Source organism: Aythya marila (genome assembly GCF_965140915.1).
Source record: "Aythya marila genome assembly, chromosome: 6".
Classification (NCBI taxonomy): Eukaryota; Metazoa; Chordata; class Aves; order Anseriformes; family Anatidae; genus Aythya; species Aythya marila.
Genome location: NC_139047.1, coordinates 8,921,824 through 8,939,404, shown reverse-complemented (window position 1 = coordinate 8,939,404; position 17,581 = coordinate 8,921,824). Strand labels below are relative to the sequence as shown.

Sequence of the window (17,581 nt, the reverse complement as noted above, 5' to 3'; positions counted from 1 at the left end):
GATCAGATTCCTTTGAGATAAGGATACTAAATTCTGGTCCCTGTTCCAAGGGGATGGGGAATGGGCTAGGGTGGTTCATTTTAATATCTAAGGATTGTTCAGATATTCTGGATTAAGTGGCCTTTAAATTAGATTTTGTAATTCTTGTTGTTCCTTCCTGGTGAGTACCCTAGGAGCTGTGTAAAAGGCTTCTTTCTTCTGGGCTAATAAGTCTTGAAGTCTCTTCCACTAAGTGCAGTGGCTTCGGTCAAAAATGAGCCACCTTAAAGGTTTTAGTCTGCTCCTTAGGATGCTGTCCTGGGGGGCAGCAGGTTGCCCAAGGCCAGAAGGGTACCAAATAATGCAATGCTGTTTTCTCTCCTGGCTCTAGACCAGGATGCTACACCTCTTTATGTTCCTTCCTTCTATATAATAAATAATCCTCACTGTTTCTCAGGGTCAGTCTTACTGACTGGCAAGTCACAAATCAAGACAAACCTTCAAATCTGTTTTGTGGAGTCGTTGGCACCTTTATCACGGTGGTGGCTTTTGCAGACTGTCTGCATTCCACCTCTCTCTACCTACCCCTGCCCCTTGGTGGATTTTACAGAAAAGAAAGGCACCTAGGCAGTGGCTGTAATTCTGGGAAACAGAAACATAAAAGCCAGGCTCTGAGACAGGTGTCTGTGACCCGACGGATCTCTGAGCATCCACGCCTCTGAAGCCAAGGCAAAGTCCGAGCCATATGTTCAACATTCTGTAAATAGCTTGGATTCTTGGCACTGTGCTTAGAAAATATCTGCGTGGCCTTCAAAACAACAGCACAAGCAGTTAAGAGCATTCACTGTTAACGCTGCTAGTAGGAATTTTCAGCTGCTTCATATCTTGTAAGGAAGCTCTTACAATATTGACAGTTAGTGGAGGTATCTACAAGCCTTGCTTTATTTTTGGAAAGAAAAAGCACTGCAAAAGTTACATTCTTTTTCTGCTTCTTTCCTCCAGCTTCGTTCAGCACTGGATAAAACCGAAGAGCTCGAGGTCAGCAATGGCCATCTAGTAAAACGCTTGGAGAAGATGAAAGCCAACCGGAGTGCTTTATTGTCGCAGCAATAACCGACGCCTTTCAGCGGAAACGACTACTTGACAGAATGAGAACAACACTGCAGATGCTTCTGTCTCTCGCTGTCTGGGATGCTTTGCGTCATGCCTTCTGACAACAGACAACCGCAACACTTGCTACGTGCCACCCAGTCGTGGTTCTCTCTACGCAGATTCAAACCTACTGCGCTACATGCATAGGAGTAGCTGATCCAAATGGCTGTGCCCGCGGGGGCCCTTCTACACACTACTTTGGGTACACTTGGCAGACGGTATCCATATACCATGTAAGAAGCACATCGGGGCGCCGTGTGTTCTCCATCCAGAAGGCACAGCAGCCATTTATTGCCATTTAAAATGGCATTCAAAGAAGAAAAAAAAAACAAAAAACACTTTAGCTGGACTGGAATTTTGTGTCTTGCTGAAAACTTTAATAAAAACACTAAGTTTTAGACTTTCTCATGACAGTATCTGTAATTTAGTGACTACGGTAGAGTTATTCATAGTAGGCTTTTTCATTTACAAATCACTGTGGAACCACAAGCCATTACAAAGCAAAACTCCTTCAGTGGAAACCATGGAAGAAGATGGTCTTGGAAGCAAAAGTGACCTTAAATGACTTTGCCAATAAAACAAAGGTATTTGGAGGGATTTTTGCACCAGTTGAATCATAAGACTATTTTATTTCAGGGTAAATAGGCAATAGCTTCATTGGATTTCAAATCTTATTTGTATTATTTAATCCCTGCTCTTGGAATTGAAGTAAAATACTTCTAAAGGATGTAAAGTTGCATTAATAAACCAGCATAAGGCCATGTTTTAAGAAATGGTGGGCTTTGCACTTACATCACTTCAGTGCATTTGTCAAATCAAGTGTCACTTGCTTAAACAAAATACATACTGGGTTTTTTACATCAGAAACTATCTACTGGTCCTTGAACTGCTAGAAAACTATGCCACTACCAAATGCAAGTCTCATCTTAAAAAAGTAACTGATAAGTAAAGAAGCACTTTAGAAAATGTTACTGCATATGCTTTTTCTACAAATGCAGAAATAGCAAATTATTTCCTTCTGAAGTTACTGTACAGGTTTTCCACTTTTCATGAGAAATAACATAATAAACTGCCTGCAACATTTGAATTGGTTATACACAACTAGCACTACAGCTCTGGTTTATTGGAAATTATTCTGAATGTACTACTCAAAGGAGAACAGCAGTTGCCTGAAGATGAAGTCTGTCCTTTCCCCTTCAGCCCTAACCAAAAGCTCACAAGTAATGCAGGTGACTGATCCCTTAGCAATCTGCTCCCAGCATGGAGCAGATTCCTGGCAAACAGGAGCAACCTTCTGTTGATACGGTTCTGTTAAGCCAAATCCAGACCCCAGGAGACCATTTCTTCCTAACTTGGACTTTCTGGGTCCAGATCTTTCCCTAGCCTCTTCCTCGCAGACTAGAGGTTAGAGTACAAACCGCTGCTATTTTCAACATCAGGGGATTGCTGGCATCTTCTTAGAGCACCTTCGCAAATTACATAAACCAAAAACAGTATCTGAATGTGTTTCTGTGGTTTGGCTAGAAAATAACACCTTCCTTTTTGCCTTTTCTGGGTGGGCCCTGAACTTTACAAATGTAGTACTGAAAATAATATTCCAGGAGGAAGTTTTTTGTGCCCCTGGGGGAAATAAGTATGTCTTTGTCGATCAAGTCGGGTAGAGCGTGGGGAGTAAAGGAATCTTAAACTTCAACTCCAGCTAGGACTTTTGATTTTTTTTTTCCTTTTTTTTTTTTTTATTTGAGGGGAACATTCAGGTGCAGAGCCATGTTTCTTGTGGAATACCTCAAAATCGCTGTGGATACCAATTTACAACTTTCTGTGGTTGACTCGTGTAATTTCTGGTGTACAAAGCCTCTGGGGCCTAAAAAATGAATTAAGGGTTTTTTTCTGAATGCAAATAAACATGCTAAATACAACATCTTACCAACTGATGATGCGGTATGTGATTGCCACCGATCAGTTTTGGTTGTGGTAGCAGTGAAAACTCCCCTGGCACGATTCAGGAGAAACGAACTAGCAACTAAATGTTGGTCCAAAAGGCTGAAAGTAATACTTTGCTCATCAAGAAGTGATGTGTTTATTAAGTAGATTGCATCTTGCACCCCATAAACATTAACCTCATGACAAATCAGATGTGTATTTCAACCTGGTTATGCTTAGTAGAAATCTTTGTGTGTGATGAAGTAGCTGAATGTTGAAGCCGCATTTTTCCCCCTAACTTTCAGTATGACTTAGCTTTAGAATAAGGGAAGAAGAAGTACCGGTAGGTTTAATGCAAACTGGTTTATGTTTTCCTGTGAAGAATGTACAACAACAGGGCTTTGAATGGTAATAATAGCACATGCCCCAGTCCTTTTAATTGAGCTCCAAACAGGAGAGCCTCTGTGCCCAGCCTGCTGACTCGAAGCGGAGCCAAGCGGTGGCAGCCTGGCGAGGAACGGCTCCGAGGAGAACCAGGATGAGTTTTCCTAGAAATTGTATTTAAAACTGCTATCCTTTTGTTTTCGTTTTTAAATGTTCGATAATTTTATTGTTTGCGAATGGAATGTTACCCGAAATGTTTGTTGGTTTGTTTGTTTGTTTGAAAACAAATCTGTTAGGAGATGGGAGCGTGGATAAGGAAATTCATCAGCAGAACTTGCCAATAAAAATGTCACTTTTCGGGTACTTTTTATGGAGTGGTCTGTCATCATAACGTTACTGGTAAAAGTTCCCTTGGAAAATACAGGCTTTTTGGACAACACTGGTACAACAGGCTCACCACACTGTTCAATACACTATCGCAGACACAAACTTGAGCAACACACTTCCCAGTTGTTCACTGTCTGAAGGCAGGGGGCTGTGATATGAGGCACTGGTGCAAAATGTACCCCCAAAATATTAACATTTATAACCGCCGGGTGTCCCTGAGGGTAAGGGTGGGGGATTGTCTTTTGAAGGTAATTGAGGTTTGAAGGGGCAGATGGTTGGAGGACTCAAAACATTTTTACTGTTATTTTGAGTATGTTTGAAGATCAGACCTTGAAAAAGCATCTCGCCAGCAGGAAACTTGAATGGTGGTGTTAGTGGGACTTACTATCTGTTGAAAGTATTTATCGTAAACGTTGGGGCTGGTGGATTTGGGGTTGGTGGTGGCTTATAGGCAGCTCAGGGGCGTTTATGCACACTTGAATAAAAACTTTATAACGCATGTGGCTGGAAATAAGTTTACTTCAGGCCTTTGGGCAGCCAGGACCAACACCAGCCTTCAAACACCACTGAAGTGCCCGGTCTTCACCGGCCCTGAGAGGCGGCGCCATGAGGCGCTGCCGGGGCCGCGTCGCCGCTTCCCGCGCTGCGAAATGGCGGCGCTCGGCGCCGGCCGCGGGGCGCGTCTCGGCCAATCAGGAGCTCGGGAGCTCCCCCCGCAGCCAATGGGCGGCGGGCGTGGGCGGGGTGGGCGGGCGTGGGCGGGCGCTTGTGGCAGTTGGCGGCCGTTGGGCGCGTGCTGAGGCGGCTGAGGCTGAGGGGGGTGTGGGGCTCCCTGAGGCCGGAGAAGCGACGTGGTTTGGGGGTTTTGTCACGTAATTTTGAGGGAAAAGTTGGGATTTGCCGTTGCTCGGCGGTAGTATTTGGTAATTTGTGCGTGGGTATGTGCTGGTGGTGTTACGGCGAGACCAGATCTCACGCCTGTGGTTGCTCTGAGCGAAGGTTGCCTGTGTGAAGAGAAAGGTAATGGTGTAGAGGCAAAGCTACCTGCACCTGTGGGTAACGAGGGCGTGGTAGGGTTTATGTTGGCATCTGCCAGGCACTCATTAAACACAGGAGGTGTTTTTTGAAGGCAGATGAAGCTCAGGTTGTGGGCCCATGGGCTGCTCTGCCTGACTGGGGAGAGGGGAGCATTGCAGGCAAGGCTGCATTTTGCTGCCTGTTATAAACCAGCCATGTTTTCTTTAAATAGTTCCAAAAGCGTAGCTGGGAAATGGCTGTCACCTCTACGTGTCCCTGTCTTTGTTAAAATCATATTTTGTGGAGGCAGAGACAACTATTTGTGAGAAACAAACTTAACGAAGAGTGACTCCATCCCCCAGTGCTTTTTCTCTGCTTTTTCTACGCGTTTGCTATAAAACTGGTTGTGTTACAAGTGCAACACAGGGAAAAAACTTTGGTGAATTGTCTGGCTTTCTTCTGTCATTGAAAGAAACATTCTGCCAAAAAAATACCTGCTTTCTGTTATGTCTTACACTTCCTGGATCTAAAGATTATCAATTATTTATTTTTTTTACGATTCCGTGATAGGCAAACATTTCTTCTTGATTCCTCAGGATTCAAAGGAATATGCTTCCATTTCCCACTTACCCAATGTCTACGGGGTTTGTAGTTCTCAGGGGGTACAGAGCTCTTGAGTTCACCTTTTTGCTCACTTTTTAAAGTTTTTAAAATGTACGTAGCTCCTCGTCTGTAGGATGATCCCCACAGTAAATCCCCTGGTCATGGATCAAGAAGCTGTAAGCTTCCTGTGGCAAGGAATGCTTACAGGCCAAATACAAAATCGGTAGGAATAATGTGAGGTTAGTTTGTGGTCACTGCATCCAGGGTAATGTCTACATCTTTGCTTTCAGAGTCAGTACATGCATTGAAATAAGTCGTGTGCTGTGACAAAGTTAGTGTGTGACACAAAGAGCTCGCTGGGTATCTGCGGGGATTCGGGTGATTCAGCCAAGGCATGCTTCAGTGGTATGGGGACAGAAACTTTTCCTAGCAGTGTAAGAAAATAGGTTTGGCCTGTCAGGATGCTTTTACTCCGTTGAAATTGCAGAAGGAAGGACAGCAAATTCTTCTATGAGCCTTAATTGAGCTCTGGATGTCCTTGAGAATGTGTAATTACTTGATTCTGCACTAGAATAGGGAATAATAAGAGGGATAGTTTAACGTCTTTGTTTAAACAGCGTTGTCTTCTCATACACCATGGAGTATCTTGAACTTCTCTTATTTTTGTTAAGGTGAGAAACCGGTAGGAAGAGACGAGCTGATGACCTGGATAGCTTGCAGTGAAGCGAGCTGTGTGGATTACTTCTGAGGAGGGAGGGCTTCGGTATCCGTACCATGGAATTACAAAAGAGCAGCGACGTTAAAAGCAAAACGCGGGGCTTTGTTCAGACCTCTCACCTCTATCCTTACTCTGAGAAAGCTCAGCAAACTCTGAGCAGAGACCTTGCAGCGGGAGCTAACCTCTCTGGTTTTGGCCAGGCACACTGTGCCAGTGTTCCAGACTTAGAGTTGCAAGAGGAAAGCTTACCTTACTTAAGTTCATCTTTGGATGCGGATATTGAAATGTACAGTAAGAAGAGGATGCGAATTTGCTGTGCACAGGTAGAGGAAAGCAAGAAAGAAGCTGGTACGTTGGGAAGGGCGTGCAGTGATACTCAGTCCAGTTGCGGCGTGTGTGACTGTGGACAGATGCATGTAGGTGAAGAAGATTCACAGCTGGAGTATGTCAGTGCTAACGAGTCCCAGCCAGATTTTAGGGACAGCTCAGGTGAGCTTTCTGAGCAGTGGGAGATCAAAACCCTGAAGACAATGGATCCAGCTCATCCGGTTCCAGGTGGTGGAGCCGCAAAGGAGCAAAGTCTTGGCGTGGTAGAAGATTGTTCTGCCCCTGAGTACTGCGTAGGGGACCAGGGCCACACAGAAGAAGCTGTGCCAGAGCTTCCCCAGCTGCTTCAGGGCTCTCTGCCAGTTTGCAGCAGCACTTCTTGTGATCATAAGGAAGAGCATACAGCGTGTAACAGTGTTCTGTATGGAAATATACTTGAAAGTCATGCTTGTGGGGGTAAGGAGAGGGTTTGTCCAGATCTGCTCATACGTGATGGTCTAGAGAACAGAGAGGAGGAAGATGCTCCCCTGGTTGATGGCGCACAGTCACCGCAGGTGGCCCCAAACGAAGAGGTGTCTGAGCAGAATGACCAGCACGCTCACAGCATGGCAGTGAAGCAAGAAAATCCCTTGCTGCCGCCAAGAAAGGCCCCTGCAAGAGCCACGCAACTGTACAAAAGCACAGGGGACTGCGATTTTTACTCTTGCGAGGAACCTCTTGCGTGTGCAATTGTCAGCAGCGAGAGTCGCTTCTTTGGGCTGGACGATGCAGGTCAGTCTGGCAGAAAGGCCAGCTCACTCAGCCTGGACCCGGAGTGCTGTGAAAACCTGATAAACCTCAGCAGCGACTCCAAAGTTAACCAGGCTGTCGACGCGAGCTCTGATTTCAGAGCTTGCTTTACAACCAGCAGGAGTACCAGCGCCCGGGTCCATCTCGTGTCCAGGGCTGTCAATACAGAGATAACGATGATGAACAAATCCCGGCCTGTGGGGTGGCGCCATGAAACCTGCGCAGATGCTGCCTGCAACACGGACGAGCCCTGTGGAGCTGGTAGTGTGGAAGATGTTGGCTCACAGCTTACTGACACGCAGGAAAAGCACCTGGATGGCAATCCTGCAGCGGCTGAGAGAAGTTCACAAATGAAGGTAGTTTTTTTTGACCTTAAGTTGCTCAGGACTTGTCTATCCAAACATTAACCTGTAACTTCTTTTCAATGATTTTTATTCAGGAGCAGTGGGAATCCAAAGCTGAGTTGCATAGCAGGGATCTAAAGCTAAGTACTGACAGGTGGGTAGTGAACTGCTCTTGGTTTAGCGTTCTGGGTGCTGAGTAAGACTTGGATTTTTTGAGATCGAAAGGCTGTCTGCGACAAAAATGACAGCAAAAGATTGCTGGGCTGCCTTCTGGAGGGACCTGGCCTGCCAAGAAGGAGCTGGTGAGACCTGAAGCTGAACGAAGACAAATGCAGCCATGCAGCAGGAGCAGAGCAGCTCTGCACCAAGCAGCAGGGGCTGGGTTGCAGGCTAGCCAAGGGGCAGCCTGGCAGAAGAGAAGGTGGGGGTCTCTGAACAGGTCATGTATCAGTCAGCAGTGCTCCTGTGAGATAAAGAAGGCCAAGCACATCCTGGGGTAACAACGGATAAGGAAGCGTTTATCCTGAATTTGCGCTGGGAAAGGTTCCTCCGGCTGTGGGGTGTGTAATACAAGCCGCAGACCTTCAGAGGTGCTTTACATCCTAAAGTACCCTGCGAAGCTAAAAACAAAATTATACAATAAAATACTCTGTGGCTCTAAAACCAGTAGATAGATGAATATACTGTGGCTCTGAAAACAAAATCAGTACATCTGTAGATGAGCAGAGTTGCTAAGTTTGTCTTCATTCTTGTGACCATACATTTTGTACAAAAATGATGAAGGTACTAGTGCAGTTTCTGGCTCTCAATGAAGGCTAGATATTGTGTGAAAGCTGTGCCACTAGCTGCTGTAGAACATCATTTTTTTTCTGGGGAGTGAATAGAAGGAACTGATTTCATTTTTCTTTTTTTTTTTTTCCCCTTAAATTGTATCAGAAATAGCTTCTGGAAAGCTACTTGTCCCAAAATAAGACATGACAAACCTATAACTGACTCAAATGCTTCAAGGTTTTATTTATTGTTATTTTAAAGGCCAGGACACCTCGACAAACAAACTGTGAAGAACTCTGTGTCAAGCTGCTGTCAAAATCTACTGCAGAGAGCTGTTGAAGCGGAATTGCAGATTCTAACCACTCATTATCAGATGTGCTATCAGCACTGCTTGAAGGTTTACAAGCTGGCTTTGGAGGAAAATGCATGTTTTAGCAGGCATGTACCTTAATGTATTTCATTCAAAAGGACACAATTTGGCTAAAAGGCATTAATTGCTAAGTATTATGGACGTATTCATACTTTTTGGTAGTGTTTAATAGCTATCATTTTTATCTGAAGGGGTTTATGTTCTCAGAACTGTCAAGGCTCATTTTCAGCCTAAAATTTAATCTGTCCTGTACTGTCTTTGAGAAGGGCATTCACAGACCCAGCAGAAACAGTTTGTTTCCAGGAATGTCTTTCCAGACAGGAGGAAAGATACAGGAGGAACAATCTGGAGTGGACTGGATGCACAGAGGGGAAACTGGGGGCAAGGTAGTAAATGAGGAAGAGAAGGGCTGCAGAACTGAGAGTTGATGCAAGAAGGGAATGGTGTTTGAAGGGTCTCTAGCTGGTGGAGTGCATGTCCTGCAATAAACCTGGGATTCCACCAAGAAGTCTTGCCTTAGATATCGTAGTGCTTTGTCTGCTCCATGGAAAATACTTGAAGTGTCTTCTAGATGCTGAAAGCATCGGGCTCTTGTACAGAAGTATAAATTCATTAATTTTTAATGGCAGAGTCCAAAGAAAGACACTAGAAATGTAGATTAAAAAAAGGAGGAAATAAGAAGTTAATGTTTATCAATACGAACAGGGTTATTGATACCAGTTAAAAAAAAAAAAAGAATTTTAAATGTGGTGAAATGTTTAAGCAATTTTTGAAGTAAATAAAATGTTTGTCTGATCTTTTTTTTTTTTTTTTCTTTTTTATACATATTTTAGCAGATACCATGGAAATGGTTATGCCAAGACTGAATTAGGTTCATCTGTCTTGTTGGTTTTGGAAGAGCTAAAAAAGAATTACAACAGCATGAGAGTGAAAATAAAAATGGGCATACCTTTAAATGCACTTCCACCACTGTCAGTTGAGATAAACTTGTTCCCAATCTCTTCTTCTTACACCCCATGCAAGGTAATGTTTTATTGCTTTTTGATTGTGATTTTTTTTTTCTAGAAAATTAAGACAAGTCTTTTTTCTTTTGGCAGCTGTTCAGAGAGGACCTCTGCTATGAGTAAGTAGTCTTTGTTCATGGTACTAACCTTCAAAGTAAATGGGAGCAGACCTTAAGAGATGTTGAACTTAGGATTTCTTATTTCAGGATGCATCTTTTTGCTCTAAACTGTTTAGCTGGAAGATTACCTTAACGCTTTGGGCACAGTGATTTTTTTTAAGAAAAGTTCTACTCTGCACTGTTCTCATATGCAGACTGTGGAGTGGTACTTGTGCTGTCTTTATAGAAAAAGTTCTCAATGTACAGGTCATGTTCTCAGTTCAGCACTTTCCGATTACTAAAATTCTAGGTATAAACTGAAAACTTGATTACTAAGACTTCTAGGTATAAAGGAAAAACAATCTAAACCCTATATCTAGAATACAGCTTTATGTTTCAGATTGCAATTGATGCTTTCATAAAACACAGGTATTAAAAACTTTGGTTCTCTAATTACACCAAGATTTATAAAGTACATCTTATTTTACTGCAAGCTTTTCCCATTCTATGCCTGGAAATACTTAAATCAATATTTCAGAGCACTCAGTATCATTGCAGAATTTAAAATTGTTGTGCCATATTTTGTATTACATTCTTGGTTCTGTTACAGTTCTGTTTCAGGCATGAGGAAAGCAGACTTAGAAGCTCTAAGACTGCAAGAAAGCAAAACTTCTGTCAATGTGGTAGGGATTTTGTCTTTACTGAATTTCATTGGCATTTACGTTGCTGAGCCTAGGCTCCTTTAATTGCAAATGCAATTAAAGTCTTTAAGACTGAAGTTGAGATTCCCTGCCAGTAATAACAAATGCAGTTCATGTGATCGTCTTCCCAAAACAAAGTAACTTTGGGATTCTTGGAAGATAATCAGTAGGTTCACTTTTTTACACTTACCTGTTTAATTAATATTCTGAATGTCCAAAAAATATCAAGTGCAGGTTCTGTGCTATAACTGAACCATACTTGTAGGACAATCCACAGACCGTGTGTTTAACTGGTGGCGGTCAGCCTAGTGGCTCTTCTTCCTCCAAGGCATTGCAAGGACAGCATAAAGATCAAGATGTGCAACATGGTGAGTTCGCTGCTTCTAGTACAGATACTGCATGACTTGCTAGCTAAGTTGTGTAGGGGGCGTGGTGGGGAGAACCATGTAAAACGTCTAATGTAAAGCTTTCCATCACAGAAGGGACAGTTCAATGTCCATGTGTATCAGCCATATATCGTACCTTATGTGGTGAGAAAAAACCTGGTGTGAGAAAGTAAGTGAAACCTCTTCCAGTTGTAGTGGCAAATAACATAGGTAGCTGGAAGCCTCTTAAATACATAGAAATGTAATATTCTTAGGAAATATTGTGCTCTGAATTTTAACACACTGAAATTTGTTTGAACTGTTAAGGCTGTAAAGGTGTAAAAACTGAAGATAGGAATGAATATTGGTTTGATGCTAAAGAGGAATTGACAGTAGCAGAATTTTCATTAATATCTGAAGAAATGGAAAAGCAAGAAGAAAAACAAGACACGGTTGATTTAAGAGGTGAGGTCATGTGCTTTAAGCTGCTATACCTAATAATGGTGTTGATATTTAATATTTGAATACTCTGTGTGCTTTCTGAAAGTGTGAGGAACTTGGAGAAAATGCCAGCTGGATTTTCATGCTTTTTTGCCCTGACTTGCAGTGAATCTTGTATAGTGACACAGCTCTTCTCATCCACATTTTTCCTCAAAAACTTTACCTGCTGTGGTTACATCCAAATCAGTAAATGCTTAGCCAGCCATGGAGCTTGGGATACTTCTTTTCTGCATCCTTCTACACAGTGACTTCTCGAGAGTTATCTTGTGTTAGGAAACCAAGGGTCCTGGTGAGGGGCATGGTTACAAAGCCCAGAACGGTAAAAGCAGAGAGCTCGTGTGCCCCGTGGCAGGGACTTACAGTGTGCTGCCCATGCTTAGGCATTGGGATCCGCTAGTTCAAACCAGTGTTCTCTCTGACTGCAGCTAGAAACCTTACCTTGTCCACCTCTTCAGGGAATGAGGTATGAAGAAACTGAGCTCTTCAGTTTTCCATGGCAATATTTCATTTTCCATTAGAAGACACTTACCGTTCACTGACTTTTTTTTTTTAAAAGGTTTTCTGAAACTTACAGAGAAGACGTTAGCTTAAATGCTAATAATATAATAATAGTAGATAATAATAGAAATAATAGGAGTAATAGGAACAATTTGCTTTCTCCTGTTTATTACCAGAAGCAAAGATAATGGAAAGTGCAGACGAGTGCTCCTTTGTTCGTGTTGGTGGCCTAAGTTCTTCAGTGTCAGAGGTACACCCATTTTTGTTAACATAGCAGTAGTGTCTTACCTCTCTTCAGAATTTTCATATTATACATTTGCAATCAAAATGTGCTTGTATTTTCGTAGGATGACTTAAGATCACATTTCCGGGAATACCAGATCTTTGACATTCTTATCTGTGTGGATTCTGGTAACCACAGGTACAGTAATAAAAGTTTTACTTGTTTTAGAATTTTTGCTGTTGAAGTAAATGAATCATGGGAGAGAAGAGGGAGTTGTTCATTAGTTTATTTTTATTCTGTTTCAGTAAGTAATGTAGATACAGATAAACTGACAAAAACCTGTAATTCCAGACAGCTCCTCATCTTAAGAGAAGCTAAGTAGTCTGAAATTTTCTGTTGAGATACAGTTAATGTTTCAAAAGATCAGAACCATCATGGTGTGTTCTTACTGACAGAGTGGTTAAGGTTGTAAGGGATCTCTACAGGTCACTTAAGTCACGGGGTCCAACCGCACTGCTACAGTTCCCAGTACTAATAACGTTCTTATCAACATTGCATTGGAACTTAAGATGTGCTTTACTTTGTTTCCTATTTGCGTTTTGCTTCTAGATGTGCATTTCTTGGCTTTAAAAATGCTAATGAAGCAAAGTTAGCAGTAGAGGAAATGAGCAAGAAACAAATAAAAGGAAAAACAATAAGTGTTGAGCTTGTAAATGATTCATCGGAGAACAAATATTCTGTTTCCCAAATACTTAAAAAGAAGCTGTGGCATGAAACCCACTCTGTCAACAACAGTCAGAGAAATGATCAAGATAAAACACTTACTTCATCCTCCAATTCAGTGGAAGCTCCTGGTACCACCTCTGCTTCTGAGAAGGCACCCCTCCTTCCCACTGCTGCTTTAACAATTCCTTGCTCTACCCAAGTACCTTCGGAAACAAAGTGTCCTGGTCCAAAATCTTCTGTTGAAGAATTGGTACGTTTTCTGTTTGCAGTTAATCGAAAGCTCAATAATGATTACTGGGCTCCTTTATGTGGCAGACTTAACACTTACAGCTCTGTAACATGTTACCTTAGTATATATTGAGTGACGTTAGGATATGAAAGCACGTTACGTCTCAGTAACAAATTTCTGTCATGCTGGAGAAGAGTGAGAGCACCGTTCACTTGTTTCTGCATCAAGTTGTGATGGTCCCTCTTTTCCTTAATCCTAAACCAGGAACCTAGGCATTTGCACGGGGTTTTTTATCTTGCTTTTCTCCTCTTTGAGTTCTCACTTGAAATGCTTTCTGTTTGAATGCCTTCAGATTTTATACAGAAAAGGTTTTCTGACAGTGGAAGAGAAGCCGTCAGATTTTTAAATGTAAATCTAAAGAAGTGTCATGTGTAGATTTTCTTTTAATTCATTCAGGTTGGTCGGTCCTTGGAGGATGAGGAAAAATTAGTAATTGGTGTTGCTCTGACAAACTGGATAGATGGGCTGTGTTTGGGGATTGAACTTCAGAAGTTGTAGTCTTCTGGGAAATAAAAGCTGGACCTAACGTAATGCAGCAGGAATGCCAGTTACCATAAATACGTGGTGCAGTTTTATTTCTAAGCTACAGGTCTGATACCGTGACTGCACATGTTAAAACACTTACTGATCTGAGTCTGTATTTCTTCATTTTTTTCTTTTTCCATAACAGAAATATTTCTTAGTAGCAAAGATCAGCCATAAAACTTGTACAATACATAACCTGCTCATTTTTTTCTGATTTTGATGCAATTCTAGGACACTGGAGACAATTCCCTGCAAAAAGCATCTGCTCCTTTCTCTGCTAATTCATTTGGTGCCTTTGTTTCTCCTAATACCTTGAATTTGAGCAGCTTTACCAAATTAATGAAGAAACTTCAAGAAATCCATCCAGAGGCTAGTAGGTGAGCATATTTGTATTTCAGTTCTACCCTGGTTTGTGATGAATCCAACATCTGCAATAACTAATTAGAGTGCTAAGTGGATTGCACAAAATGGGACATAATCAGTCATTTCTGTTATTCCTACAGAGACAAAATTGTGGATGCTCTGTTGGAGGTGAGGAAGAACAATAAAGGTATCCTAAGTGGCTTGTCCATCAGTTCTATTATGGAAAGGACCTCTGTAATCCTAAGGAAGTCAGCGCCCAGCTGTAGCGGGGGGGAAAGCAATGTAAATAAGTGAGTATTCCAGCCTGCAGAAATGCAAACACAGGACGTTGTGTAGCTGTACAGCCTGACTGGATTGGGAAGGAGTTTATTGTAAACCTCTGCCTGCATTTAAAAACACACACACACACTAAATGAATCAGTGAAACAACAGTTTCTGAGTAACTGTTTTGCAGAACATCTGTAAATAGGTGAGCTTGCTAGCTCTGTGCACTTCATAAAACTTGGTATGTTGGGTTTTTATTATGCAAACTTTTAGTGGGGAGCATCATAAATATTCTGGGCAAAGGTGACATCTAATGGCCAGTTTGTGTGTAGCATTTCTTAAAGAAAGTCCAGTTAGGTTCAATTTTGGTTTAAAACTTATGATCTTTGTCTGATATTTGAGATTTAGGTCTCGTCTAGATATAGAACAGAGTACGTTTGCATGTTTTTTAGTTTTTGCATGTTAAAGGGATTTGCAGGTGATTCTTTTCCTTCTGCTGCGTTGCCTGGAAATCTTGCATGTTGATACACCAGGGGCTGCTGCAGCACGTTCAGCTTGCTAGGAGAAGCAGAGGAAAGGGCCTTCCCACCTCCCACTGCCAGGACTCCTAAAACACAGCAGGTTACAGCTCCAGCTGTGGCTACGTGAGGTCGGCTGGCTTGGTGCCCTGTGTGCCTTCCCTGGAAGCACTGATCCTGCTTCCCACGGTAGGAAGCTGCTCCAGCCACCCCGTGAACAGCTTTCTACTGCCTAATTGACCAGCCAAGGCTTTCTGGTGGGTTGGGTGGTCACTAGGGCTTAAAGTCTCTTTGGGGTGGACCATTTGTACTGCGTCTCTGCTAGGCTTTCATTTTAATCTTTCAGTCAGAGCAGGGGGATGGGAGGGGGTGCTGCGTGACTGGCTGCAGGGGCCTCAGCTTACTAGGCCAGTGAGGGTGAGGTAGCGGGGCAGGAATAAATAGGAAGCAGCTGTTGGATCTGTCATCTCATTGAAAACCATCCTTATGGGGGGAGAAAAACAAAACCCAGAAGTAGGAGTTTGGGAAGAAATGAAGGGGGAACCTCTCCCTCGGGACAAATTGTACAGTTGTGCAGATAGTGGGTAAGACAAGTCCCTCCAAAAAAACACAAACCCAAAACAAAACCCAGAACTGCAGGAGTGTATATATACCTAGTGTCCTCTAGGAGACATCCTTGAGTTGCTGCTCGTTTCAGTCTCCCACAAAAGCTTCATATTCCGCTTGTCTTAAGGCAGCAGCAGTGCAGGTTTCCTCTGCTGCTTTATACATTGTTAGAAATGCTGTGGCATCACCTGTGTCCCCAAACATGCTCTGTCCAGCTGCATGACACTTAGTTTTCTGCAGTGTTTTCTTCCCAAAACAGCAGCAAATTTTGAAAGCTCTGATTTTGGTCTCAAAGCTCCCATTTCAAGGATATGAAAGAATCAATTTATTTTTAACTGTTACGGTGCCTTCTGAGCTAGAAGTATTTATGCTGATAGTTTTACGTATCCAGGGGTCATTCCCACGTATACTCTATACGTCATTCCCGAGTATACTCTAGGCTTGCTAGTCTGACGTTTGACTGCCCTGTAAGCTTTTGCAGATGCAGCTGTGAATCGAAGTTATTAGTTACAGCTCTACTGACTGACTTCCTCGGGGTTACAGATACAGACGTAGGGTCATCCCCAAAATACCTTGCATTTGAAAGGGTGTTTAATTAGTAAGGTTTTTTTACAGCCTGAAATGTATTGTGCTTTCCTTGTCAAGTCATTTTTAAAATGGTGTGTGGGCTTGACAGTCATAACAGGTAAAAAATACTATCGTAGGAACAATTGCTTTGTGAAAGAGATGATCTGTAACAAGTTTTACGTTCGTAATGAGGGTGCTGTGAAATAGCCAAGTCAGTAGTGAGTAATGGGGGGAAAAAAAACTTCATCTTCCCTTAGTAAGAATCTAGTACCTACTAGGTTTAAGAAATGATGATTTATTAAAAAGCTCATTTACAGTATTCTCGTGTGTATGGCTTCGGGCTTTCCTGAAGGGTAGGTGTCTGCTGAGAAATACCTCTCAGAGCCTTATGTTCCTGCAGAATGACGAAGCATCTGGAGTTGTACAGATCCTGCTTCTTTGTCAGGCTGTATTATAGGTTGTTTTATGTAATAACTTAAATCCAGAAATAAGGTAAAGCATGATACAAGCTTCTTCAGTGTTTCTTTGGCAGAGTTAGCTCAGAGTTGGACATTTAAGTGACTATAAATCTTTTATATTTGTTAACTTTGGAGGAGTAACTTCATTAGAAAAAGGTGAGAGAAGTTAGGTTTATGCTCAAAGCAAAACTAAGCGGTGCTTTGAGCAACACGAAGAAGTGCATGGAGCCTCTTCACTCCTAGACCATGACTTGACAGCTTCATTTTGAACTCACTCAGTTAACTAAAGAAAAAAACACCACTGGATGTGATTTGTTACACAAAGACCTTTATTTTCTTGTAATAATTTCTTCTGGGTGGTTCTTAAAGCTAGGAAATCTCCCTTTTCTGCATACAAAGTTCTGAACTGCATGGCAAAAGCAGTATAACTTCTAGTGGTTTTCTGGGGTACTAAAATTGCTGATGCTCCATATATTTCAGCTTGGGCATACACATGCACGACTTACCTGCTTTTTTCTTTCTTTCTTTCTATCTAGATGATTTTCTGATTGTGAAGAACTCAATGCTTCACTTGGAAGATTCTTGCCGTCTAGCTTGTTCTGGGATCATTCTGTATTTCTCGTTTGTTTTATTTCAGTAGATCTTAATGAAAACTTGCGTAGCATCACTGCGTGATTTGCAGTCTTGGTTGAGGGAACGTAGCCTGGAGGTCAGTTGGTTGTTTTTCTGTATCGGCAGAAATTAAATGATTCTTCCCAGTTCTGTTGTTCTCCGCAGTTGGTTCAAGTGCTCAGCACGTTTCTCGAAGGCTGAAGAAATCACATTTCAGCGCGGCGAGACTTCTCTAATAACAGCAGGACTTTGCTGTGCTGAAGTACGCAACCCTTGCACACCACTTCATTTTAGGCATGGCAGTAGCTGCTACGATGTTAATAAAGAGCCAGCACGCTTAAGTTCTTTCCTGATAGTATTCTAAATGGGCTGTGGAAGTGTCATGTATCCTTCTGATACCCGCAGGAGAGGGAGGCAGCGAGGACGTGGAGCAAAGCAGGCTTTGGAGCTCGCGGTGCTGAGGGCCGTGGTTATGCAAGCCCCGTGCTGCAGCGGCGAC

General features: G+C 42.5%; 2 protein-coding genes across 2 annotated transcripts in view; both read left to right on the top strand.

Annotated features, from left to right (window-relative positions):
- The window catches only part of LRRFIP1 (LRR binding FLII interacting protein 1), a 100,059-nt gene extending 96,264 nt beyond the window's left edge, over nt 1–3,795 (top strand). The window contains exon 26 of the mRNA XM_082763853.1: nt 982–3,795. Within this exon, the coding sequence (XP_082619979.1) occupies nt 982–1,092 (111 nt within the window). The 3' untranslated portion in view covers nt 1,093–3,795. The remainder of the gene's footprint in view (nt 1–981) is intronic.
- Nucleotides 3,796–6,219: 2,424 nt separating this feature from the next.
- Nucleotides 6,220–14,351, top strand: RBM44 (RNA binding motif protein 44; the record flags this gene model as incomplete). The annotated part of the gene is made up of 10 exons (XM_082763213.1): nt 6,220–7,635; nt 7,719–7,777; nt 8,656–8,832; nt 9,601–9,787; nt 9,862–9,887; nt 10,477–10,549; nt 12,279–12,352; nt 12,764–13,130; nt 13,926–14,071; nt 14,198–14,351. The coding sequence occupies 10 exons, from the start codon at nt 6,220–6,222 to the stop codon at nt 14,349–14,351; spliced, it is 2,679 nt and encodes an 892-aa protein (XP_082619339.1).
- Nucleotides 14,352–17,581: the final 3,230 nt, after the last annotated feature.